At 43.9% G+C, this 26111-nt stretch overlaps 2 protein-coding genes across 50 annotated transcripts in view; one reads left to right on the top strand and one right to left on the bottom strand.

The window, feature by feature from the left end:
- The window catches only part of Dcp1b (decapping mRNA 1B), a 46362-nt gene that overhangs the window by 10151 nt on the left and 10100 nt on the right, over window positions 1-26111 (bottom strand). For 3 of the 8 annotated variants that reach the window (XM_030255440.1, XM_017321622.2, XM_030255442.1), the window contains 3 exons: window positions 12470-12536; window positions 10513-10658; window positions 4866-4994 (listed from right to left, as the gene is read on the bottom strand). In XM_030255440.1, the coding sequence (XP_030111300.1) occupies window positions 4866-4994; window positions 10513-10545 (162 nt within the window). In that variant the 5' untranslated portion in view covers window positions 10546-10658; window positions 12470-12536. Of the gene's footprint in view, window positions 1-4865; window positions 4995-10512; window positions 10659-12469; window positions 12537-18639; window positions 19130-26111 lie in introns of those variants that run through there. The other 5 variants (NM_001033379.3, XM_006506238.4, XM_030255443.1 and 2 more) reach the window with 3 other exon arrangements.
- Window positions 14080-26111, top strand: part of Cacna1c (calcium channel, voltage-dependent, L type, alpha 1C subunit) — a 610145-nt gene continuing 598113 nt past the window's right edge. For 38 of the 42 annotated variants that reach the window (XM_006505443.4, XM_006505436.4, XM_006505438.4 and 35 more), the window contains exon 1: window positions 14080-15371. In XM_006505443.4, coding sequence (XP_006505506.1) covers window positions 15233-15371 — 139 coding nt within the window. In that variant the 5' untranslated portion in view covers window positions 14080-15232. The remainder of the gene's footprint in view (window positions 15372-26111) is intronic. The other 4 variants (NM_009781.4, NM_001255997.2, NM_001255999.2 and 1 more) reach the window with 1 other exon arrangement.

The following is a 26111-nucleotide window of genomic DNA, read 5'->3' as shown; positions in this document are numbered from 1 at the left end:
CCAGCTACTATACCCAGCCAAACTCTCAATTATCATAGATGGAGAAACCAAAGTATTTCACGACAAAACCAAATTCACACATTATCTTTCCACGAATCCAGCCTTCAAAGGATAACAACAACAACAACAACAACAAAAAACCAATACAAGGACGGAAACCACGCCCTAGAAAAAGCAAGAAAGTAATCCTTCAACAAACCAAAAAGAAGACAGCCACAAGAACAGAATGCCAACTCTAACAACAAAAATAATAGGAAGCAACAATTATTTTTCCTTAATATCTCTTAATATCAATGGACTCAATTCCCCAATAAAAAGACATAGACTAACAGACTGGCTACACAGACAGGACCCAACATTTTGCTGCTTACAGGAAACCCATCTCAGGGAAAAAGACAGACACTACCTCAGAGTGAAAGGCTGGAAAACAAATTTCCAAGCAAATGGTCTGAAGAAACAAGCTGGAGTAGCCATTCTAATATCGAATAAAATCGACTTCCAACCCAAAGTTATCAAAAAAGACAAGGAGGGACACTTCATATGCGTCGAAGGTAAAATCCTCCAAGAGGAACTCTCAATTCTGAATATCTATGCTCCAAATGCAAGGACAGCCACATTCATTAAAGAAACTTTAGTAAAGCTCAAAGCACACATTGCACCTCACACAATAATAGTGGGAGACTTCAACACACCACTTTCATCAATGGACAGATCGTGGAAACAGAAACTAAACAGGGACACAGTGAAACTAACAGAAGTTATTAAACAAATGGACTTAACAGATATCTACAGAACATTTTATCCTAAAACAAAAGGATATACCTTCTCCAACATTCACGTGGAAACTGAACAACACTCTTCTCAATGATCCCTTGGTCAAGGAAGGAATAAATAAAGAAATTAAAGACTTTTTAGAGTTTAATGAAAATGAAGCCACAACATACCCAAACTTATGGGACACAATGAAAGCATTTCTAAGAGGGAAACTCATAGCTCTGAGTGCCTCCAAAAAGAAACTAGAGAGAGCACACACTAGCAGCTTGACAACACACCTAAAAGCTCTAGAATAAAAGGAAGCAAATTCACCCAAGAGGAGTAGACGGCAGGAAATAATCAAACTCAGGGGCAAAATCAACCAAGTGGAAACAAGAAGAACTATTCAAAGAATCAACCAAACGAGGAGCTGGTTCTTTGAGAAAATCAACAAGATAGATAAACCCTTAGCCAGACTCACTAGAGGGCACAGGGACAGCATCCTAATTAACAAAATCAGAAATGAAAAGGGAGACATAACAACAGATCCTGAAGAAATCCAAAACACCATCAGATCCTTCTACAAAAGGCTATACTCAACAAAACTGGAAAACCTGGATGAAATGGACAAATTTCTAGACAGATACCAGGTACCAAAGTTAAATCAGGATCAAGTTAACGATCTAAACAGTCCCATATCCCCTAAAGAAATAGAAGCAGTCATTAATAGTCTTCCAACCAAAAAAAAAGCCCAGGACCAGATGGGTTTAGTGCAGAGTTCTATCAGACCTTCAAAGAAGATCTAATTCCAGTTCTTCACAAACTATTCCACAAAATAGAAGTAAAAGGTACTCTATCTACCCAACTCATTCTATGAAGCCACAATTACTCTGATACCTAAAGTACAGAAAGATCCAACAAAGACAGAGAACTTCAGACCAATTTCCCTTTTGAATATCGATGCAAAAATACTCAATAAAATTCTCGCTAACCGAATCCAAGAACACATTAAAACAATCATCCATCCTGACCAAGTAGGTTTTATTCCAGGGATGCAGGGATGGTTTAATATACGGAAATCCATCAACGTAATCCATTATATAAACAAACTCAAAGACAAAAACCACATGATCATCTCCTTAGACTTGAAGAAAGCATTTGACAAAATCCAACACCCATTCATGATAAAAGTCTTGGAAAGATCAGGAATTCAAGGCCCATACCTAAACATGATAAAAGCAATCTACAGCAAACTAGTAGCCAACATCAAAGTAAACGGTGAGAAGCTTGAAGCAATCCCACTAAAATCAGGGACTAGACAAGGCTGCCCACTTTCTCCCTACCTATTCAACATTGTACTTGAAGTCCTAGCCAGAGCAATTCGACAACAAAAGGAGATCAAGGGGATACAAATTGGAAAAGAGGAAGTCAAAATATCACTTTTTGCAGATGATATGATAGTATATATAAGTGACCCTAAAAATTCTACCAGAGAACTCCTAAACCTGATAAACAGCTTCGGTGAAGTAGCTGGATATAAAATTAACTCAAACAAGTCAATGGCCTTTCTCTACACAAAGAATAAACAGGCTGAGAAAGAAATTAGGGAAACAACACCCTTCTCAATAGTCACAAATAATATAAAACATCTTGGCGTGACTCTAACTAAGGAAGTGAAAGATCTGTATGATAAGAACTTCAAGTCTCTGAAGAAAGAAATTAAAGAAGATCTCAGAAGATGGAAAGATCTCCTATGCTCATGGATTGGCAGGATCAACATTGTAAAAATGGCTATCTTGAGCCGGGCGTGGTGGCGCACGCCTTTAATCCCAGCACTTGGGAGGCAGAGGCAGGCGGATTTCTGAGTTTGAGGCCAGCCTGGTCTACAAAGTGAGTGCCAGGACAGCCAGGGCTACACAGAGAAACCCTGTCTCGAAAAACAAAAAAAAAAAAAAACCAAAAAAAAAAAAAAAAAAAAAAAAAAAAAAGGCTATCTTGCCAAAAGTAATCTACAGATTCAATGCAATCCCCATCAAAATTCCAACTCAATTCTTCAATGAATTAGAAAGAGCAATTTGCAAATTCATCTGGAATAACAAAAAACCTAGGATAGCAAAAACTCTTCTCAAGGATAAATGAACATCTGGTGGAATCACCATGCCCGACCTAAAGCTTTACTACAGAGCAATTGTGATAAAAAACTGCATGGTACTAGTATAGTGACAGACAAGTAGACCAATGGAATAGAATTGAAGACCCAGAAATGAACCCACACACCTATGGTCACTTGATTTTCGACCATCCAGTGGAAGACAGCATTTTCAACAAATGGTGCTGGCACAACTGGTTGTTATCTTGTAGAAGAATGTGAATCGATCCATTCCTATCTCCTTGTACTAAGGTCAAATCTAAGTGGATCAAGGAACTCCACATAAAACCAGAGACACTGAAACTTATAGAGGAGAAAGTGGGGAAAAGCCTCGAAGATATGGGCACAGGGGGAAAATTCCTGAATAGAACAGCAATGGCTTGTGCTGTAAGATCGAGAATTGACAAATGGGACCTCATGAAACTGCAAAGCTTCTGTAAGGCAAAAGACACCGTCAATAAGACAAAAAGGCCACCAACAGATTGGGAAAGGATCTTTACCTATCCTAAATCAGATAGAGGACTAATATCCAATATATATAAAGGACTCTAGAAGGTGGACTCCAGAAAATCAAAGAACCCCATTAAAAAATGGGGCTCTGAGCTAAACAAAGAATTCTCACCTGAGGAATACCGAATGGCTGAGAAGCACCTGAAAACATGTTCAGCATCCTTAATCATCAGGGAAATGCAAATTAAAGCAACCCTGAGATTCCACCTCACACCAGTCAGAATGGCTAAGATCAAAAATTCAGGTGACAGCAGATGCTGGCGAGGATGTGGAGAAAGAGGAACACTCCTCCATTGTTGGTGGGATTGCAAGCTTGTACAACCACTCTGGAAATCAGTCTGGCGATTCCTCAGAAAATTGGACATAGTACTACCGGAGGATCCTGCAATACCTCTCCTGGGCATATATCCAGAAGATGTTCCAACTGGTAAGAAAGACACATGCTCCACTATGTTCATAGCAGCCTTATTTATAATAGCCAGAAGCTGGAAAGAACCCAGATGCCCCTCAACAGAGGAATGGATACAGAAAATATGGTACATTTACACAATGGAGAACTACTCAGCTATTAAAACGAATGAATTTATGAAATTCCTAGGTAAATGGTTGGACCTGGAGGGCGTCATCCTGAGTGAGGTAACCCAATCACAAAAGAACTCAAATGATATGTTCTCACTGATAAGTAGATATTAGCCCAGAAACTTAGAATACCCAAGATATAAGATACAATTTGCGAAACACATGAAACTCAAGAAGAAGGAAGACCAAAGTGTGGACACTTTGCCCCTTCTTAGAACTGGGAACAAAACACCCATGGAAGGAGTTACAGAGACAAAGTTTGGAGCTGAGACAAAAGGATGGACCATCTAGAGACTGCCATATCCAGGGATCCATCCCATAATCAGCCTCCAAACGATGACACCATTGCATACACTAGCAAGATTTTGCTGAAAGGACCCAGATATAGCTGTCTCTTGTGAGACTATGCCAGGGCCTAGCAAACACAGAAGTGGATGCTCACAGTCAGCTATTGGATGGATCACAGGGCCCCCAATGGAGGAGCTAGAGAAAGTACCCAAGGAGCTAAAGGGAACTGCAACCCTATAGGAGGAACAATATGAACTAACCAGTAACCCGGAGCTCTTGTCTCTAGCTGCATATGTATCAAAAGATGGCCTAGTCGGCCATCACTGGAAAGAGGCCCATTGATCATGTAAACTTTATATGCCCCAGTACAGGGGAACGCCAGTGCCAAAAAGTGGGAGTGGGTGGGTAGGGGAGGAGGGGGAGGGTATGGGGGACTTTTGGGATAGCATTGGAAATGTAAATGAGGGAAATACCTAATAAAAAATGATAAAAAAGAAAAAAAAAAAAGAAAAAAAAACCAATCATGTGAAAAAAAAAAAAAGGAAAAAAAAGAAAAGATAACAAACCAGAATCAGTGGATTCCTACCTTGCTGGGCGCAGGTCCTTGCAGCCTCTGGCTGCTGCTGGGTCTCACGGGGACAGGTTTGATAAGTTTAGGGTTGTCACAGATGGCAGAGGAATTGGTCATCTGTTTTGGCTCGGAACAGGTCTTACACTGGAATGGAAGAATTCAAATACTTCATTTTGGATGTTAGTAAGAGAGCACGGCATTTTTACCCCTGCTCTTGCTTATCTAATTGGTAAATGGCTACTTTAAAATACAGTTCTGATGGGAACTATATTTGAGTAGAAACCAAGTACAAATTTGCCTTTGTGTGTAATTCGGTGCCCTGAAATACCACCACTCACATCAGGCACCCAGGACCCACATGCTATTGGGGAGCTGGGAGGCCATGTGCTTACTTAAGAAGATGTAAGTTCAGCCGGGCGTGGTGCTGCACTCGGGAGGCAGAGGCAGAGGCAGGCGGATTTCTGAGTTCGAGGCCAGCCTGGTCTACAAAGTGAGTTCCAGGACAGCCAGGACTATACAGAGAAACCTTGTCTTGAAAAGACAAAAAAAAAAAAAAAAAAAAAAAAAAAAAAAAAAAAAAGAAGACGTAAGTTAAAAACAACCAGGCTAATGAGTTTCAATTGTAAGCAATCACAGATATAACCTAACTAGAGTAGAGTATGGAGAACTGCCAAAAGTATTTAACCCAAGATCCTAAACCTTTTTGGTCTACAAACTAAAATGTACAGCTGTCTCAAACCACCGATTTAAAAACTGCTAACACCATCTTTATTTAATAGATGACTTCTTGCATAAACAGGATAATTTAAATGAAGTGTTCTGTGCCATTCACTACAAATTAGAATTTCATAAACAGATGAGACAAGCCTCATCATTTCAAATATGGACTCATACTCACCTGTTAATCTAACCAACCATGCAACTGCTAACAGTAAGATTCATAACAAAAGCACCTAACAATAATGCCGGGGCTTATTTTGTTAAAACATAGGACACAACAGGGCCACGCACACTGCGGACTCTGTTAGCATTTGCTTCAGCTGCCCAGGCAAGGCCTCACTCCTGAAAGCATTGTGACCACACGACAAAGCATGAGAGAGAGGCATTGTCTCACACCTCGGGAGCCCACAGTTCCCAAGGGGCACATCCTCTCACTAGGAAACAGGCCTGGGGCTGGCTGTCCCTGTGTGCATCTGTTTAATCATCTATACAAAACTCTAAACTTCATTTCTGAGAGCTCTGTCAACTCTTTGGCATTAGGCCAAAAGAGTTTTTTGGCATTAGTTTTTTGTTTTTAATTGAATATTTTCTTTATTTACATTTCAAATGTTATTCCCTTTCCCAGTTTCCCCACCTCCTAGAAACACCCTATCCCATCCTCCCTCCCCCTGCTTCTATGAAGGTGTTCCTCCACCTACCTGCCCACTCCTGCCTCCCCACCCTCGATTCCTCTACACTGGGGCATCTATTCAGCTTTCATAGGACCAAGGACCTCTCCTCCCATTGATGTCTGACGAGGCCATCCTCTGCAACGTATGCAGCTGGAGCCATGTGAACTCCTTGGTTGATGGCTTAGTCCCTGGGAGTCTGATTGGTTGATATTACTACTCTTCCTATAGGGTTGCAAACTCCTTCAACTCCTTCAGTCCTTTCTCTAACTCCTATCTTGGGGACCCTGTGCTCAGTCCAGTGGTTGGCTGCAAGCATCCGCCTCTGTATTTGTAAAGCTCTGACAGGTCCTCTCGGGAGACAGCCATATCAGGCTCCTTTCAGCACTTCTTGGCATCCACAATAGTGTCAAGGTTTGGTGACTGTATATGGGATGAATCCTCAGGTGGGACAGTCTCTGGGTGGCCTTTCCTTCAGTCTCTGCTCCACTTTTTGTCTTCATATTTGCTCCTGTAAGTATTTTATTTCCCTTCTAAGAAGGACCAAAGCACTCACCCAAATATTCAAGATAAAATACACAGACCACATGAAGCTCAAGAAGGAAGACTGAAGTGTGGGTGTGTCGGCATTAGGCATTAGTACTGAAGAGAGTATGGAATTGCTGTTAAATCCTGAAGCGTTATCTTTGCATTCTTCTCATGAGTGATCGTGATGGGTGGTGCCACTGCATGGACCGGCTGTCTTCCTAAGAGCAGTGCAGGCCAGGCCAGGCCAGAACAGTAAGATACACAGGCGTATGAAGTGCCGGCCAGAGGAGTTGCTAACCCCTCCTGCTGCTTACAAGGAGGTGGGTATGAATTCTGCAGAATGACTTCATTTTAAGCAAGGAAACAGACTTTCCTCACCTTTCTTATGCACTGGGGCGTAGCTTTGCATCTTGTACATATCACTCCTTAGATCTTTTTCTCTTTTTCTTTTTCAAACAGTGTCACTACATAGCCCAGTCTGGACTCAAAATGACAACTCTAATCATCAGGGTAATGCTAATCAAAATTACAATGGGACCTCACATCACTCCAGGTGGAACCTGCACTCTCAAAAAGGCAAAAGAGGCCTGGAGAGATGGCTCAAAGGTAAGAGCAGTTGTTGCTCTTCCAGAGGACCCAGCTTTGGTTCCCAGCTCTCACAACCCAGTTCCAGGAGATCTGATGCTCGCTTCTGACTTCTGTGGGCACTGGGCCTACATGTGCACATGCATCAAATAAAAATAATTTTAAAAAGGCAAAGGATAACAAAGTGTTGGGGCTGCTGTAGAGCAACGGGAACCCGGGCACAGTACTGTTGGTAACCTGTGTAGAAAGTTCCTTTCAAAGTTCCTCAAAAACATAAAAATGTAATTACCAGAAGACCTAACAATCCCACTTCAGCTTCTGGGCACATAACTACAGGGTATGAAAGCATTATGTCCCAGAGACAGCTGTGCTTCCATGTTCACGGAAGCATCGTTTACAACAGCCAAGACACGGGTCAATTAAATGTGTGACTATGGGTCGTTATGTGTGACTATAGATGAAATCTCTCTCTCTCTCTCTCTGTCTCTCTCTGTCTCTCTCTGTCTCCCTCTGTCTCTCTGTCTCTCTCTCACACACACACATGCATGGGATATTTAATTTTCAAAAAAGAAAAAAAGTAGTTCTGCCACCACATGTGGATAAAACTGGAGGATACGGTGTTGAGTCAACACAGCCCAGAAAGACACAGGTCACGTGACATCAGTTCTATGTGGACTCTAGAAAAGCAGAGTTCCAAGGGCACAGAGCATGGTGACTTGTTGGGAGCCGCCCTCACATTTGCCATTATAAGATGGCGCTGACAGCTGTGTTTTAAGTAGTAAACATAATCTGCACACGTGCAGGGGCAGTTTTCCCGCCATGTGTTCTGCCTTTCTCGTGATGACAACTGGGCCGATGGGCTGCAGCCAATCAGGGAGTAATACGTCCTAGGCGGAGGATAATTCTCCTTAAAAGGGACGGGGTTTTGCTTTCTCTCTCTTGCTTTCTTGTTCTTGTTCTTTTTCTCTCTCTTGCTCTGGCTCTTGCTCTCTTGCTCTCTGGCTCCTGAAGATGTAAGCAATAAAGCTTTTGCCGCAGAAGATTCCGGTTTGTTGTGTTCTTCCTGGCCGGCCGAAACGCGGGTAAGAGTGACTGTCAGAGGCTTGGGGCGCAGGCTACTGTGGGGATGTTCATAAGACACCAGACAGGGCAGGAGATTCAAAGGACCCACGCACACCACAGTGACTACAGCTAGTAACAGCATCTGTGAAAGGTGCTGAGAGTGCATTTTAAGTGTTCTCACCACAAGAATGCTAAGCACGTAAGGTAAGTATGTGTTCATTCCCTTCATGTAGTCACTCTACAACGTGTATGTATCAAAGCCTCGTGTTGTATGCCCTCATTTATACACATTTGACTTTTTAATTGAAATTTTAAAAATAATTTAAATACAAAACTGAACTCCCCACCAAATTCCACAGTCAAAAAGGATTCTAGAAATCTTTGTTTAATTCTTTTACAACATCTCCACTATGCCGCTTTAAACATGTCCAAAAATGGAGATGCCGTCCACAAGAATTCTAAGGAAAAAAAAAACTTGTGTGTTTTATTACTGTTTCCACTTCCCACTTCTTCATACCAGACCTATTTTACCAATGGTCTGCACACTGTCTGCATGCATCTAACATGCCTACATGCACAAAGGAGAGGTGACATGCACACAGGAGAGGTGACAACACAGGCGGGACTTATGCAGTACGACTGATGCTAACAGGAGAGCCTTCCATCCAGCTGTGGAGGTTGGGCGTGGCCCTGGTGATGATGGGTAGGAGATGGACTGTGAAAGGCTCACCTTGTTTGGATGAGTGCAAAAGGGGAGGAAAGGCAGGAAGGCACTTTCAGGAAGCAACACCAGTTTCCAATGCTTAGAAAATACCCCAAAGACCATGTGATGGAAAGTCTGAAGACCCCTAGAGCTCACTACCAAGAAGAATGCACAGAGGGAGTATTATCAGGTGACACCTATGAGAAGACTAGTGGGAGAAAGGGGCCCAGCCACCGGCCACCTGAGTTTAATGCCTGAAATCACCAATGACCTTAGCTTGTTCCCAGAACCCACAACCCACAGGGCTGAGGGACCTGACTTTTGAAAGCTGTCCTGACCTTTACATGTGAACTGTGGCTTGTTTGTGACTCTGTGTGTGTGTATATATATGTGCATACACACATGTATGCACTCCAGCACTCAATTAAATATCAGTGTCAGAGGCAGGTTTGGTGTCTGAGTCCTTTCAAAACAAGATAGCAATAGTTTATTTTTGGTAGACTTGGTCCACGCTGTCTCTGTCATTGTCACCATGACATCATGGATTATTACTTAACTCCACACCCAGCACTCTGTCTGCACTGCTGCTGGGCTCTCGTGACACTCTTGTAAGCTGGCTACAGTGCCCACTACATAGGATCCCATTTGCCCAGCAACCAGAACCATCTTCACAGAGCATCGCGAGCTTAGGAGGAGGTCACCCAGGGCAACAGAGGTGCTTACTGCTACTGGGTGCCAAGCATTTTGCAGCCTTTTCAGGGAGTCAGGAGTCTGTAGTTTTTATTTAACAAACCATGAACTAATTTTGCTATCTCTACTTAATACTTAGGATGCACACACACACACACACATACACACACACACACACCTCCTTAGCTAACATATATATGTTAGAACAGGGCATACACTTTTGTCTGTTCAAGTCTACTTTTATGCCTTTTGTTCTGATTTCTACTTTTTAAATTACCACAGCGCATGTGTGGAGTTCAGAAGAGGAGACCTTGTGGAACTTGGTTCTGCCCGTCTACCATGTGGATCCCAAGGATCAAACTCAGGCCATGAAGCTTGGTGGCAGGTGTCCTACCAAGCCATGTTGCTGGGCTCATGCTTTGAGTTATGAAATACTTCACTATGTAGTCCAGGCTAGTCTGAAACTCACCATCCTCCTGTTTCAGCTTCCCTAATTCTGGGATTACAGGCCTACCCACCAACAAAGACATGAATTTGGTTTACACGTTGCCACTCTAAGTCTAGGAGGCCCTCTAACTGGATACCATTTGTATGCAGGCCACTGATTTCTTAGGCTCCCTCTACATCCTGCTCTGTTGACTTCACCTGCTGCCGTCAGTGGTGGGCTTTGCCACCGTGGTATCCCCACGAGGAAGAGGAGACTCACCTTGGTGTACTCATCCTTGGCCTTGGTGAGCATCTGCAGGATATCTACTTCTTGGCCCTCTCCTGAGCTCAAGGTCACGGGGGAGGATCCGGCTCCATGACAGGCTTTCAACTGTTCGCTCTGAGTGAGGCTAGAAAAACGGGAAGCTGCGATTCAGGAAACTAAAGTCAAAAGCGATGCTATTTATCACTCCAACTCTCTCCCAAGGGTTTTCATCCCACTACAACCATCTTAGGACTGCTTAAGCATTTGAAACAGAAAATGAGAGAAGAGGTCCTGAGCCAACAGGCCACATATGCAAATCCAGGGTAGGACATCAGAAGCTCTGTCCTTTGGACTCTAGCCTGCTCCACCTGTTCTAATAAAGAGAATAACAAACACAGGCCTGCTCGTTGCTGGACAGAGCAGTCCTGGCTGCTTTTACACTACAGCCGCAGGGCGGCTGCTGACTGTGGAGGAAGCCTTACAGAACATTCAACAGGGAAGATCTCTATGGTACAGACTCCTTCCCTTCCAGAATGCTGTGAGGTCAAGCAAGGTGGGCTGTACCACCTCAGACCTTGGCGATTCAGAATCGAAAAGGTCCCATTCGAACACTGACCTCATGGTCCTAAATGCTACAGGGAAACATTTTTTTAAGTCCTTTTCTTTGTGTGCTTTGATTTTTCAGCTCAAATTCTTATGTTAACTATGCAGATACTGGTAAAGTATGACCTGCAAAGTTACCAACAGATTTCCTTCTAACTAGAGAATGCATCTGAATCCACACAGATCAACTGCTCCTTGCTATCTACAATCGGCTTCCTGCCTGAGGGGTGAGGCACGCACCAGGTTTACCATGACCTCTTGGCTGAGTTACAGGGTATTTTTTAATCCATATGAAATCCGGCTATTATTGTCCCTTGCACAATTTACAACACCATGAAATGTTTAAGGAACTAGTTGTTATGGTGGTAAATACCAGTTTGAACACACTTAATCACCATCTGGGACTTGAGCTGGTTGCCTAAAATTAGCTCTCACAAGCAGGAGTTTCAGGAGTCAATTTTATTTATAAAAATGTGTTCCCTGGTTTTTATTTCCTTGTGGGGGTCACTTCTTCATTCCATTGCCCTGGGATGTAGAAGCGAATACTGGTTCTTTGCAGGACGAGCATCACGTCCACATGGGGACTAGCTATCCTAAACAGAGACCCAGCCCCATTAGGAATTTGATTAATTCTGATGACCTTGGCTATTTGCATAAACAGCAGCCGACAGTGAGCAGCCAAGTCGGAACTGGTCAGAGCCCACCAATCAATCGCACCTGAGCCTCCTTGTGATCCAATTAAGGAAGCCAAAGTCAGAGAGTACCTCAGGAACAGCTTGAGAGAAAGAGACTAATAAGTCTAAGAGTAGTGGGGGGGGGGGAGATGGGGAGAGAGAGGTGATTGATTCTGTACCGACTGCTAAACTAACATGAACTGATTCGGACTTCCCCAGAGAGGGGGACTGAGGAGGATTCTAGGCCCTTGGTGTTTGAGGTGTATCTGGGAACTCTGAGTTACAAGCACAGTTTAGAAGGAAGTGGAGGGTATCAAAGGCTCTGGGCAGCCTTTCAGGGTGACCCTGCATGTTCATTTTACTGATGGACACATAACTTTCCATAGAAAATACTACTTATTTACAAATGAAGAAAATGCCAAAGAAAACCACCCCGCGGAACAGCTCACAGCACATGGAGAGAACAATAAGCCACAGAAGCTGAGTTTGCAGAGAGCAGGGCAAAACTGTTTCTCACTCTCTTCATATGCTAAGCAGTGACAGGGTCTGGGGGTGGGGTGGGGTGGGGTGGGGTGGGGGTGGGGTCGTGTGAGGATGACAGCTGAGAACCACTTCCTGCTAGTGTTGATTCACACATTTAGAAATACGAGCCACAGTGCCAGCTCCTAGGACACGATTGGCCTTTTAATACTTACTTTTTCATTAGTTTTGCAATTCTCTGGCACTCTTCCTTATCATAAAACCAAATTCCATAAATGGACACTGGGGAAAAACACATCAACAAGCCGTAAGCATCCTCAAAGCACACAATGGAAGGGAACCCCCTTTCCGTCTTACAGGAAAATCCGCAATAATCAGTCACAGTGAATTCATTCGAGTGATTATTAAATAGATGAAAGCAGTCATTGGAGTCAGAGCCAGGGCTACATGAGACCCCGTGCCAAAAGGAAAAGCATGTGCTGTTAGAAGCGCTGCTGAGCGGCCTACACCCTGAAGCCTGCTTCCCTGCCTCTACCCAACAGGCAGTTGGTGAGCGCTTCATAACCAAGCGGCTACAGATTGAAAATGAGATCAGGATGCTAAACTTCTTGGCTTTGAGACGTCATTGTTTCTATGTTCCATTTGCACATCTCACAAACACATTTCATCTTTATTCTTAAATATTCAGAACCTGATGCTCATCTCATGCCTGGAACCCTCCTTCCCTCTCCCTCTCCAAGGAACACGGTAACTGAAAAACTGGCTATGAGTTATTAGGATAGGAAACTAGAAAAATATAATTTTAATAATCAATTTCACTTTAAAATGTCTGTACAGAAAATTTACAAATGTTGGAAGGTTAGGTGTGACGATGGTGTAACCATTTAGCAAGGAACGGAAAAAATACCGTTGTGGTTGATTTTAACCATTTTCCAAGTAAGCTGTCTATTAAATTTAGTGTGTACCCAGCTCTATCAGATCTATAGTACGGGTTAAGACAGTTGCAGGATACATTTGTGAGTATCTAGTTTAGGGCCTGGTCACATATGCAAATAATCACATAAATAACACATGAACTGCATGAGCACTAAACAAAACTTCATTCAAAACAACAGCAATATTATGACGGAGCAATGAAAATTAGCAAAAGGCATTTGAAAGGAAAACACCAAATTAGACCTTCAAAGCAGGGAGCTGTTGTGCATGAAGACAGCTCTGACAGGCTCACAACATCTTTTTCTCCTCACGCGTCTCACCAAGGCGCAGGATAGGACTAAGGGATAGCCAAATGTACAGGACATGTCTTTTCAATGCTATTTTAAGCAGGTATCAAAAAGAAACTTTATGAATCCAAACCAACAACTTGCCAAAAGTCATCACTGAGACTTTAAAACTTCATTTTGTACCCATCAAGTGCACGCAGAATCTTTATTTTTTAATGCTCCTCGCCTCTGGTTCACCTCTCCAGCCCCTGCATGCAGAACCATGGTCTCAGACACCTACACATGAAGAGTGCAAAGGGAGATGACGGTCCAAGCTTTCTCAACTTGGTGACTCTCTCAGAGAGAAATACACACATCCATCCTAGGGGCTCTGACAAACCTAAGGAAAATGAGAACATCAATGTCCTCAAACCGGTGTGCTGTGAGCGCTGTGCTTGCACACCAACAGAACCTTTGCATCCCGACTTACTGTGTGTGGGATCTAGGATCTCAGGGCATTTCCCACTTGCTTCCCCACAGGCTCCTGGCCTCTGTTCTTGTAAGGTCAGGCTGGATTGCCAGCACTCAGCCCTGCGAAGAATCTAAGTGTGGCTGAGTTGTTTTTTTGTTTGTTTGTTTGTTTTTTTTTTTGGATTTGTTTTGTCTTAGTCACAATAGGTGCTCTGGACGATTCGACCACAGTGAAAACTTTCCTTCTTTGGAGACTTAGTTTTCCAAAATGGCAGGTCAAGAACCTATAGTGCAACCAGACACTGAAGCCCAGCGGCAGACACCACTGGGTGTCTTACCAGGAAACTACACTAACAAGCATTTGGGTGTCATTCTTCCTCCTGTGTGACATCGGACATAAGGAACTCGAGTTCTGTAAGGGCCGGATGCCAAGGAGCTGTTGGCACGAACAAGCGCCTTTTGACATCTTCATTATCATGAGATGCTGACACACAGGTTCAGGGCAGAAAAACAAGAGAAAACTCTCAAGTGTTAAAGCAGAATGAAGAAACACGGGTTTGCCATTGTTATTTAGAACCTCATGGAGATTTATCTATGAGGCAATATGGTTTTTAACATTCACACGGGATCATCTGAAACAGCTCTTTTTATCTAGTTAATATTTAGCTTGAACATAAGGCTTAAATAGGCAGGGAGAGGGACAGCGAAAGCACACAGTTCCCAGCATTCCTGGCTACTAAAAGGAGCACCAAGATAGAGGACTGGGCCTGCACTTTCTCTCCTTAAAATAGTTTTGTAGATCAGCAGCACCGTGAATCCACGGAAGTACACATTCCAGCTCGAGTCGTCTGTGTCGTGGGCCCAGGCCCCCACCTTGACCAGGCCTATCACCCTTCCACACAAGAGGCTGTGCCAGACAGCCTGTGCTGATATACAAAGACCAGAGCTCATCAAGCCTTCAGGAGGTGACGAACTGACAGGCTGACAGAAGCCATTTGGTTCACATTTCCATCCAAGGGCTCCACTGGGGAAGGGCTTGTCTCCGCATAGGTCTGACCACAGCAGCAAAGTCAGAATGATGATGCAGCAGAGAAGAACCAAGAAAGGAGGAGTGCTTTCAGAATTCCAAATCTGAAAGCAGAAGCTCGGATTCACAGCTGAGTGACAGGGCCACATGAGACTTTACAGCCTTCAAATGTGGTCACAGAGATCGTTTGTGAGTTTTTAGAAAGTACAAGGAAAAATTACAAGTGGGATACTTGTTCAGTTGTGAAGTCAGTTGTTGGTACCCAACTGGAAGCCACAATGATTCGGGCCTTTGTTCAGCCATCCACACCCCCATACCAGCCACTCTCCAGTCACTCGTCTGAGGAAACAGAGAGGAAGTTCAAGGGCAAGGTGGTACATGAAGCTCAACTCAACTGTTTCTACATTTCTCCTGGAGGTAAGAAACCCAAAGAGGAGTGGAGAAAAAGACAAGTGAGGTGAGAGCTACCCTACAAAGTAGGGTCCTAGAAGGTTCCCTGATACACGCTCTGGCATGGTGATGCAAGCCCGTGTGTTTAATCCGAACTTCTCGTTGCATGGTTGTAATGTTCTGGCACTGTCCTTTCCATGATGCCATGTTTGGACCATTCTCCATAGAACAGCCTTTCCATGGTGACATATCTGTCTTCTGTTGTTCTTTCAACTCCTTAAGAAAGACCAGGGGAGCAGTATTTCCATATTCAATTCCGTATCTAGGGTTTGTGAGCATCTACAGGTGAGTGTGAGCGAGCTGACTGCTAGGGAATGGCAGCAAGTCTTCTTCAGTTTCTTCCGTGGGAAACCTGACAGCCAATCAAGTTGACACTTGATTGAAATGGGCCAAGTAAGTGGTCATCAGAGGCAGGACCAATGTCACTTAAATGCACCTCTGACTTCCATTGGTAGAGTGCAAAAGTTCATTTTGGATGAATTGTCACAGGACCCCTCCCTCAATCCTGTTTATGCTCCTAATAAATGTTTCTATTTAATATGACCTTAGAGATACTTACCATTTGTTCCCTAGTTTTATGCCAAGGATTTTTCAACTTGAAACTATTTAATAAGGACTTGGGCCGAAATTTTAAAAGAAAGTGTAACCTATCCATACAGTTAGCAAGTCGTATGTAAATGTGTTAATGAATGAAGAGAGCACGTTAAGTGGGAACTCTGGCTTGATTATGCTTTCTCTCCTGGAGGCACCCTGATTTTCCCTCCTTCCTTCCATCTATCCTTCCTTCTCTCCCTCCATTCTTTCCTTCTTTCCCTTCTTCACCTGCTGCTGTCTAAGGGTCTAGCCATCAGCTTGCCTTTGGAAACACTCCTCTTGTCACTAGGAACCTGGCTGACATCAGCTCTGCAACCTGGATGGGTATTTGAGGAGGACTCAAAAAAATTAAATCTCTTCAGACCCCACTTACATTCTGGTCTTTCTCTCTCTCTGTTTTTGTTTGTATGAGACAGGGTTTCTCTGTGTAGCCCTGGCTGTCCTGTCTCTGTAGACCAAGCTGGCCTCAAACTCAAAAATCTGCCTGCCTCTGCCTCCCAAGTGCTGGGACTAAAGCGTGCGGCACCACTGCCCAGCCCTGGTCTTTCTCAAATGAGTGATATAATGATCTCTAACCCGGCTGTATAATTGCTGTAAACATCTATCTGGTGGGCTTTGCTCAAACCCAGTAGTGTTTAATTTACTGTCCCGTTTACCCAGTTCAAGTGGCTGCGTGTCTGAGCAAGCTGAGGCTGCCTAGAGACGGGTGGCACACACATCCATGGCAGCCACACTTCTCAAAGACCTAATCTGCATTACAGGAGACAGACAACCTTGAAGGAGCTGCAGCCACTAGGTGTGTGGGGCTCTGTGGCCACATAAGGCTCCATGACTGAAGTCAGTCAAAGCACCCCCCGATTTTACCGATTTTCTCTAAACTATGCTCCGGCACAGCCCTCTAAATTAGAGACACAACGTCTCAGAACACCTTTCACATGGTTTGACTTGACTTCTAAGCTTGGCTATTAGGGACTGGAATCAGTCTGTGTTTGGGCTTGCTTTGATTTGTACCACGTGTTGTTTATTTGTGTATACGTGCGTGGAGGTCAGAGGGTAGCCAGCAGGGTCAGCTCTCTCCTTCAACAGTGTATACTCAGGGGATTGAACTCAGGTCAGCAGCCTCGGCAACAAGTGCCAGCCCTTTTGCTCAGAGACAGGGCTCTGTGACGTAGCCTGCGCCGCGCTGCTTTTTACTGGGTGGCTGTGCTGCCCTTGAGTCTGACTTTGTGGATTACCTGGGATTTGTATTTTTTTAGGCCAGGGTTTTCAGAATAAAGAATGTAAGGGAGTTTAAGGGAGGTAGGAAAGGAGGGAAGGAGGAAGGGAGAGAGGGAGGGAGAGAGGAAGGGAAGGAGGCAGAGAGGCCGGCCAAGAGGCTTGTATAAGCTGTGGTGTTTACAGCAGGAGCCCCTAGAGTTGCACCTGAGGGCTCTGTCCTGGCTCCATAGATGGGAAACCACGGCTGTGGCGGGTGGCTGGCTGGCCTGTGTCAGCCCCATCCGTCTGCCCATGTGGAATGCCTGGACTGGACGCTGCTTCCTTTGGTGTGCTCTTCGATGCCTTTAAAGTAATGTTCTTTCATTCACCTTCCGCTCTGGCTTTCCTGACCAAACACGGACACGTCTTGTAAAACAGCCTTTTCACGGCCTCAGAACAGCTCTCCGGAGTTGTTATCTCTGTCTCTGGGTCTGGTTCTTTTCATATGACATAGTTTTACTGCAACTCACAAATCAGCAGTCCTGATCCCATGATCTTCGGACACTGGAAGGTTCACAGCAGACGAGAAGCGGTTGCTATTTAACGGCAACTAACACTACTGAGCATGGCAGCCAACAGCAGAAACCCTGACTAGTGAAAACAAACTCCCCATTCCAAACAAATGAACCATCTCAGAGAGTTGAGGCCATTAAAGCTGAATAGTTACAAACCTTATACCCAATGCGTTATGTTCAGTTGAGTTAGCATGCATTTTCAACCATCCATAAGAACCCATGACTTTAAAAGTAAAAGATGTTTTAATTTTTAGAGTTTCATTTATAACCAGGGTTACATGTGCCATGAGACTTCCTCACTCAGAATCTCTGCCCCCCTCAATGGGGGATGACACCTCAAGGGCAGCGGAGTCGTCAGCAAACACTGACCACCTCCTTGTACTTCTCTCAGGGGGAAGTTACTTTGAGAAGTGCAGCAGCATAAAGAAATGCCCAAAGAAATGAAGATGCGGGGAAAACCGTAGATTAACTGCAATAGAAATAGAACGGTTTACTCTTCCTTGCTGACCACGTAAGGCTGTCTCCATTTTATTCATAATTTTGCTGATAATTTTCAAGCTCTGAGCCACGAATATCAAGTGGATTCCCTAACCCATCCATTCCCTATGGCTCCTATTCATCCCTGACAACCTAACCGTCACTGCTCCCAGGATAAACTGTCAATGGTTTTCTTTGCACCCAGTCTTTTTGTGTATCTTTATGCTAAAATAAAAGTCCTGCTTATGCATTTCCACATCTGTTCCCTGGGTCAGACCACAAGCTCCTGGAGGGCTTCGACAATGCAGTGCAGTGAGCTGCGTGTGCAGTCACTCAGCAAATGTCTGCCGAGTTAAACTGGCCAAAGACTTTAGTCAACCGATAACCCTTACCATGGCTAATATCCGTTCCGGCTTAATTAACCATCATGGACCAGATAGGCTGGAGTCCGCTGCCAAGTGATCTGCTCTACCAGCCAGTAGGCAGCTGTTCCTCAGAAGGCCCTGCAGTCTTCTAACTGTGCTGAGAGGTGACTCTGCTTCAAGCACTTCACTTCTCAGGTATAGGTCACAGTGACAGGACCTTGCCGTTCGATGTGCGTTTCCAGAGACGACAGTTCTATTGACGTGGCACTGGGCCGATGCACACGTACTGACTTTACGTGTGTTACGAGTACAACTGTCGTGCTTCCTGACGACTTCTCCTCCTGGCAACTGAGAGACGAAGCACATACTTCTCTTCCTTACAGATGAACAGTAGGCCTTGATATAGCAAACAACACTACACTGGCATGCTAGTCATGTGCTGTAACAGTAACCCTGAGCTCACACCCACCCAAGTCATCTTAATTATTCCCACACCACTCTGAAATGCTATTATTACAAATGAGAATCAGCAAAGGGAAATAAGTCTTACCTCATAATTAGAGTTTGTGATGCTTAAAGCTGAAACATAAAACAATATTCCTACAGGTCAAAAATTGTTCTCCTCAAAACAAAAATCCCAAAGGCACACACTTCCTCATATCTGAGTTGCATGATCTGATGAGGTGTTTGATGATAACAGGGCAGCTTTGCTGAAACAGTTGAACTAGAAACTACCTGATTACTGGACCACTTCTAAGGCTTGACACAGAGGCTATGTAGCCAGGAAGAAGAAGAGTGAATCAGAGGCTCTGTACCTCTGTCATTCTGACCTTTATCTACCGTGGACACCGGAGACACCGGAGATACCGAATGTCCCAAAGCCCTTTATGTTGAAACCAATTAGGTCATGCTTCAGGTCTGTCCTGCGATGAGGACTGGGATTGTGGACGCAATGACTCGTGGGCACTTTGTTTTCTTTCTCCTGAGCACTTAAGACTGTAGAACAAACACAAGATTCCTTCTGCAATCAGTTAACCTTGATTCCAGAACACGATTACTTGAAATTATCTTGTGATTCCTGAACAAAAATAAGCAATATAAAAATAGAATGCAAAATGTACACCACCACTCTGAAGCCATGCTGCCCACTCTCTGAATGCCGAGGCAGGGAGACTGAAGGATGCTTCTCCCACAAAGCACGGAGCAGAGTGTTTGGGAAGACAGTTTTTCTCTGCCAAGATTTAGGCTTTTATCATATCAAATTTGGCTCTCTAAAACAAAATATAAAATATTGTACAACCACAAGCCACAAACGCAGCATATGAATCAAAAGAGCATCCTATGTGAATGCTTACTTCCTTGTATGCCAAGAACCACACATCTGCATGGCTGAGGGGAGCAAAGTGGCTTCACCTGACAGAGGTTACTCCACAGTAGCTGGGGGTTAGCTGTGACGGATGATTTCGGCTCATGGATTCTTTCTTACCCAAGCATCCCATATTATTCCATGAGTGAGCATGTGTATACATGAGTATACACACACACGTAACCTAGCCATTAAATTCTGTAAGTTCCCCCTACCCCCCAATGAGTCCCCCTAACAGTCTACAGTGGAAGTGCAGAGTCCTTAGGCTGGGTGTCTGGATAAGCAGTGTGGCTTGCTCAGGTGGTGTGGGGTGCAGATAGGAACCTGTTTCCGGAGCTATCAGATGTTTTAACTCAATGTATAGAAACCAAAATTATGACATCCAGTACTCAAAAAATGAAATATTGCCTTACTTGACATCTTCTGGAGTTTTCTGTAATTGACAGAATGCCAGTTTTTACATAAATCGTATCCTTTAGAGTTTAGATCCTTTCAGCATGAGCAGAGTCCTGACTGAATGAGCGGTGACTCTGGATGTAAGGTCCAAGTGACAGGTTCATCCCTTAAGTCAAAGGAGGCGTGCAATCCTTTGTCACTTACTAAAGGCTATCAGCTTTGTGCACAGGGCCATAGGAAGTGGCTGCCTCTCCCTGAAATGGAAATGGTGGCTTAAAGACACAACTGAGATTCTCTGACCAAATCATGAGTTTTGATTTAAGGGAACTTCTTTTATTAAGAAGTTCACCACAGTCCTTGAAGGTTACCAAGGGCGGCAATCACACACACCACATGCAGTAAGAGCCTGGATTTGTAAGGTTCCTATTCTTACCAAACACAAAATGTCAAGGTCTTTGTCTCCTGCTCTACATTATTTGTGCTTTGGCTGAGTTTCCCATGAGCATCTTATATTACTAGAGAGATCTGGAAGAGATAAGCATGCTATTCTTATTCTTGCAAATATCAAGTTTCTGTCTAAAACACTTTCAAGGTTTGATGCAAGGACTTCCAGCCGTCTCATTACTTTAAAGGTGTGTGTTGGCCTTAGATGGCTTCAGAGCTCTCTACAGCATCTCTAGAAGTTAAGTCTGTAAAATGGTGTGCACAGATATTCTGAGGGTGAAACATGACACATGATACCTGGTACATGGAAGAGGGGGAGGAGGATGGTGGGAGGGAGGGAGAGGTAAATAGCAGTCAGATTCTATGGCCCAAAAAGGGCTACAAATTATTACTCGAGATGGCTGGAGAGAAGAGCATTTGTTGCTCTTACAGGAAGAGGTTCAGTTCCCAGCACCCACATGGTGGTTCACAACTACCTGCAGTACAAGTTCCAAGAGGATCCAATACCTTTTGCTGACCTGTATGGGCACCAGGAATGTACATGGTACACATGAATGCAGGCAAGCTATTCATACACATTAAAATAAATACATCTAAAAACTAAAAATTTACCATTTGAGAATATCAACATAGCAGCAAATATCCTAAGATGGAAAATGTGAGCACAGCTGTCTTGGTGGTGCCAAGGCTCGCATTCCCTTTGTAGTGTTTCCCTAAGCCTGCCTGTTGACCTTTCAGCTGCTTTTACTTATTTTTATTTTTTAAGATAGGGTCTCTCTGTGTAGTCTTGCTTGTCCTAGAACTCCCTCTGTAGACCAGGCTGGCTTCAGTCTCCCAAGTGCTGGGATTGAAGGTGTGTGCTGCCACCACCCACCACCCGGCTTGGGCTAGAGGTAACAAATCTCACGGCTTCAGAACCTGCTGAGCTGCAAGGCTTTTATTCCTGTAAACGTATTGAAATCCAGAAGGCTTAAGAAGCCTAATTCCCATTGCAGATGCAGAGGCAGGTGGACCTCTGTGAGTTTGAGGCCAGCATGGCCTACACAACAACAATCAGGGCTACACAGGGAAACCCTGTCTCAAAAACCAAACCAAATCCGTGAGGGGACCACACAGTTCAGCCTTGCTCAGTGCTCTATATTAGTGTAGGAGGCAAGGTTGTCTCTTTGACACGAAGTGAGGAATATGAAGAATTTCTGAAAGCTGGGCAACCCTGTGGCCATTATAGAGCAATCACTCCATGCGGAATATCTTCAAAGCTTTGTCTAAAGCACATTGAAGATTAGAACACCAGACAAAATCATTAGGCCTATCTCACACTCACACCCACCCACCCACACATCCCAATTCTGCAATGGATACAAATGATTTGGGAATTACTTTAAGTCTGCGTGTCTATTTCTTATCTGGATCCACTTGTTTTCCAGGCCCATGTAGAATCACAGAACGCAATTAAAATATAAGATACAGTCTCTGTTCACAAGAGACTTGAAATTGATTACTGATGCCTACAAAGCAACTTACTGATTTATGGTATGATAACGGCAGAGCAAAGGTCTCATAGAGACCGTTAGAGAGTGAGCAACGCTTCTTCCAAGTTATGCCCAACCTTTACTGTAAACTTGACTTTCTTACTGCTGATTGTGTGTGTGTGTGTTACACAATTTAGCTAAAGCTCTGGGATAAATTAAAGTATATTCTTTGTAATAGCCATCAAGAAAATACTTAAAATTACAGAAAATTGCATCTCTGCTAGAAATTAACTATTTAAAAAGTGAATTTTGGACAAAAAAAGGCAAAGAGTCAATGAAGATGATAAGGAAGACATGGGTCTCACCTGCTCTTCCTAACCCTAGCATATAACTCACATTACTGGGCAATTAATGCAAAAAGTTCACCAGGGGCCTGGGGTGAGTGCTTGTCCACCATGCCCAAGGCCCCGAGGTTCATGGGAGAGGGTAAGAGGAGCGGAGGAAGAAGGGAGCAAGGGGCAAGGGAGGAAGGGAGCAGAGGGAGGGAGGGAGGGGAGGGGGAGTTTTCAGTGTATAGATCTATTTTTCCGTTTCCTAATCGACACTGGCTTTGCACTGACAGCGAACCGCATGTCCCTTAGGAGAAATGCTTGGGCCAGCATGCTTCAGTTTTCAGAGGTTTTTGTTATTGTTGTTGGAATATTTTCATAGACTTCACCTGTAATTCAACCTGACATTCATCTGTAACTCTCCAATCTGAAAAAAATTAAAACTTGCACTTGATCTTAGCCCAATTGAGAAACAATGGAAAATCCCAAATCCAAATCTTGGTACTATCATTTCAACACTTAAAACATTTTGGACTTTTTATTCTTTCTTAAAATGTATGTCTATGGGTGTTTTGTCTGCACGTATGTCTGTGTGCCATTTGCATGCCTGGTGTCTACAGAGGCCAGAGGAGGGAAGTGGAGCCCCTGGAACTGAAGTCACAGACAGTTGTGAGCAACCATGTGGGTGCTGGGGACTGAACTCAGTTCTCTCCAGTGCTCTTAGCCACTGAGCTATTTTTCAGCTCAGTATCCTCATTGGTCAAACACAAAACACAGTATTCCCAATAAAAAGTTACAAGAATTTATTAGGATAACCCACTCAAAGTCCAACACAGTGCCTGGCAGACAGTAAATGAATGCATGAAATTTGGCCCCAGATTTAATAACTATCTTATTGGTTTTTGACATCCTTGTTTGAAAAGTCGTGCATGACTGTGCATGCACATAGCCCAAGCCCGAGAGGAGAAGGAGAGGTGTTAAAGACAGGCACATTCCGTGAGCTGGCAGCAGCTATCCCGGTGAGCCTGGCACGTTTCCAGGATGAGAGAGAGAGAACTTGTCTCAAGGAATAAAGGAAGAGGGAAGGAAATAGTAGAGGACGATTTCTGACATCTTCCTCTGGTCTCTGTATGCACTCACAGGTGCATATCCCTGCACATCCATGTGTATGTCACACACACACACACACACACACACACACACACACACACACACACACACAAAAGCTCACTTAGGTTAAATCTCATTTCAGTCAACTCCAATAAGGTTTAGGCTAGAAACCCCTTTCTACAATAATCTATTTTGCATTTGATTAAAATTCTAAATTACTTATCAAATGTTTTTTCTTTACTAGTTAAATGAAGGGAGTTTTGGATTTTTCTACTTTCTTAGTTCACTCTCCTAGATTCATCTAATTAACTTTTTTTCTTCATCCAATGAGTCTAAAAAACTCTGGGAAAAAAAAAATCTGCCATGAAGCTGTTCCAGCCCTGCTCTACTGCAATGGCAGACAGGACTCAAGAGCTGGGTGGCAGGCAAAAGGCCTAGGTCTGTACAGACCCCACTGAGATAGCCACCATGACAATCAACCCTGCAGGAAGCCAGGCTCCCTGGCCAAAGGGGCATTGTGGAAGAATTAGAAAGCCAAATGCAATGGTTACATAAGCATCTGAGAAAGCTGGAGAAAACATCTGAGAGGAAGGTACCCAGACCCTGACGGCATGCGTGATAAACCGTCTGTGGATGGATGTCAGGGGCTGAGAAGCCTTGAGGAAATGACTGGTTTCATAGGCAGTCAGAGACAGACAGTAAGGAGAACAAAATGGGGCAAAACGAATGCAGAAGAGTGAAAAGACACTGCACACTCTACTGTTGAACGGATTCGTTTTTGTAGATGAAGACTCATCAGAAACAGCCATACATGCATCCCAAAGACCGGCTGCCATTGGTACCCACGCTTAACAGCAGAGGGAGCAGTGCCCGGTGAGGAACACAAGCATCAGGGGCAGAGCCAGAGGTGTGTGAGCTGGGACCCCACCCACCTACCACAGCCATTTTCTCATCTGTAAGATGCCACCAAGAGTAGGGTAGCTGTCAATAAAAGCGTTAAGACCGGCAGGTGTGGACTGCACCTGACATTTTAAGTTAGAAATAGTGAAGTAGAAGATACAAATAAATTTAACAATACATTTTCTTTCCCCAGTTATCCAAATTACCATCATCTCAACATTAACCAATAGAAATAATACGATGTCTCTCTCCTCTCCTCTCCTCTCCTCTCCTCTCCTCTCCTCTCCTCTCCTCTCCTCTCCTCTCCTCTCCTCTCCTCTCCTCTCCTCCCCTTTTTCCTTTCCTTTCCCTTTTTCCTTTCCCTTTTCCCCTTCCTTCCTTCCTTCCTTCCTTTCTTCCTTCGTGCTAAGACTCTGAAACATGCTGTGTGCTTTAAACACATACTCCTGTCCCTCTAGACAAGCTACACTGAGGTCACAGTCACGGGAGCTGCAGACTACCATCCTGAGGATACTTGCAAACAGTGAAGCATCCTGTGGGCTCACTAACTCCACAAACCACTTTCTGTCAGACAGGCCCCGTGAAACTTAGGAAATAATTTCTAAAATCAATGCATTAGATCAATTATTTGTCCAAAATAAGAGCAACCAGGAATGATTATAATAGATCACTAGTACTCATTTATTCTACATTCATTTTTAAAGATGTATTTTCATTTTACTTACATATTACACACACACACACACACACACAAACACACACACACACACACACACACGGAGTACTATTTTGCCTGGTGCCTGTGGAGGCAAGAAGAGTGTGTTGAGTCTCCTGAAACTGTAGTTACAGACAGTTGTGAGCTACAATGTGGGGGCTGAGAATCGAACCCTGGGCTTCTGGAAGAGCAGCCATTGTTCTTAACCGCAGCGCCATCTCTCCAGACTCTGTTCTACATTAATTTTTGTGGCTTCTTTATTAGCATTTGAATATGTTAATTTGACACAGGACATAGTAGTTTTTGTGTGTATTAGCAGATATCTACTCTAGTGCATTCTTTCTAAGGTGCATTCTTGTCTTTTGAGACAGCCTCTCTGGCTTGGAGCTCACTGGCTAGGCTAGCTGGCCCAGACGCCTCAAGCGCCACCAACCCCCCTCAGCCCCCCGGCCCCGTTCTCTGTTTCTTAGGATTAAGAGCACAAACACCACTCTGCCCAGCTTTTTCATGTGGGTTCTGAGGAACTGAACTAGGTGATAATGTTTGCACAATAAGCTCTTTACTAACTGAGTTAGCTCCTTAGCTCAAATATAATATCCTTTAAAAATTCTGACATAACTATAAACATACAGCAAAGGAACAGCAACAAACCATTTTTAAAAAATTATTGCAAAACCTTTCTTTCCATGAGACCTACCATTGGCAAGTCATGTTACAGTCTTAATAGTTCTAATTTTTTCTCATAAAACTTTAAGGAATGGACATTT

This window comes from Mus musculus, chromosome 6, assembly GCF_000001635.26.
Source record: "Mus musculus strain C57BL/6J chromosome 6, GRCm38.p6 C57BL/6J".
Lineage (NCBI taxonomy): Eukaryota > Metazoa > Chordata > Mammalia > Rodentia > Muridae > Mus > Mus musculus.
The sequence above is the reverse complement of the archived record's forward strand: the minus strand, read 5'-3'. Positions and strand labels throughout refer to the sequence as shown.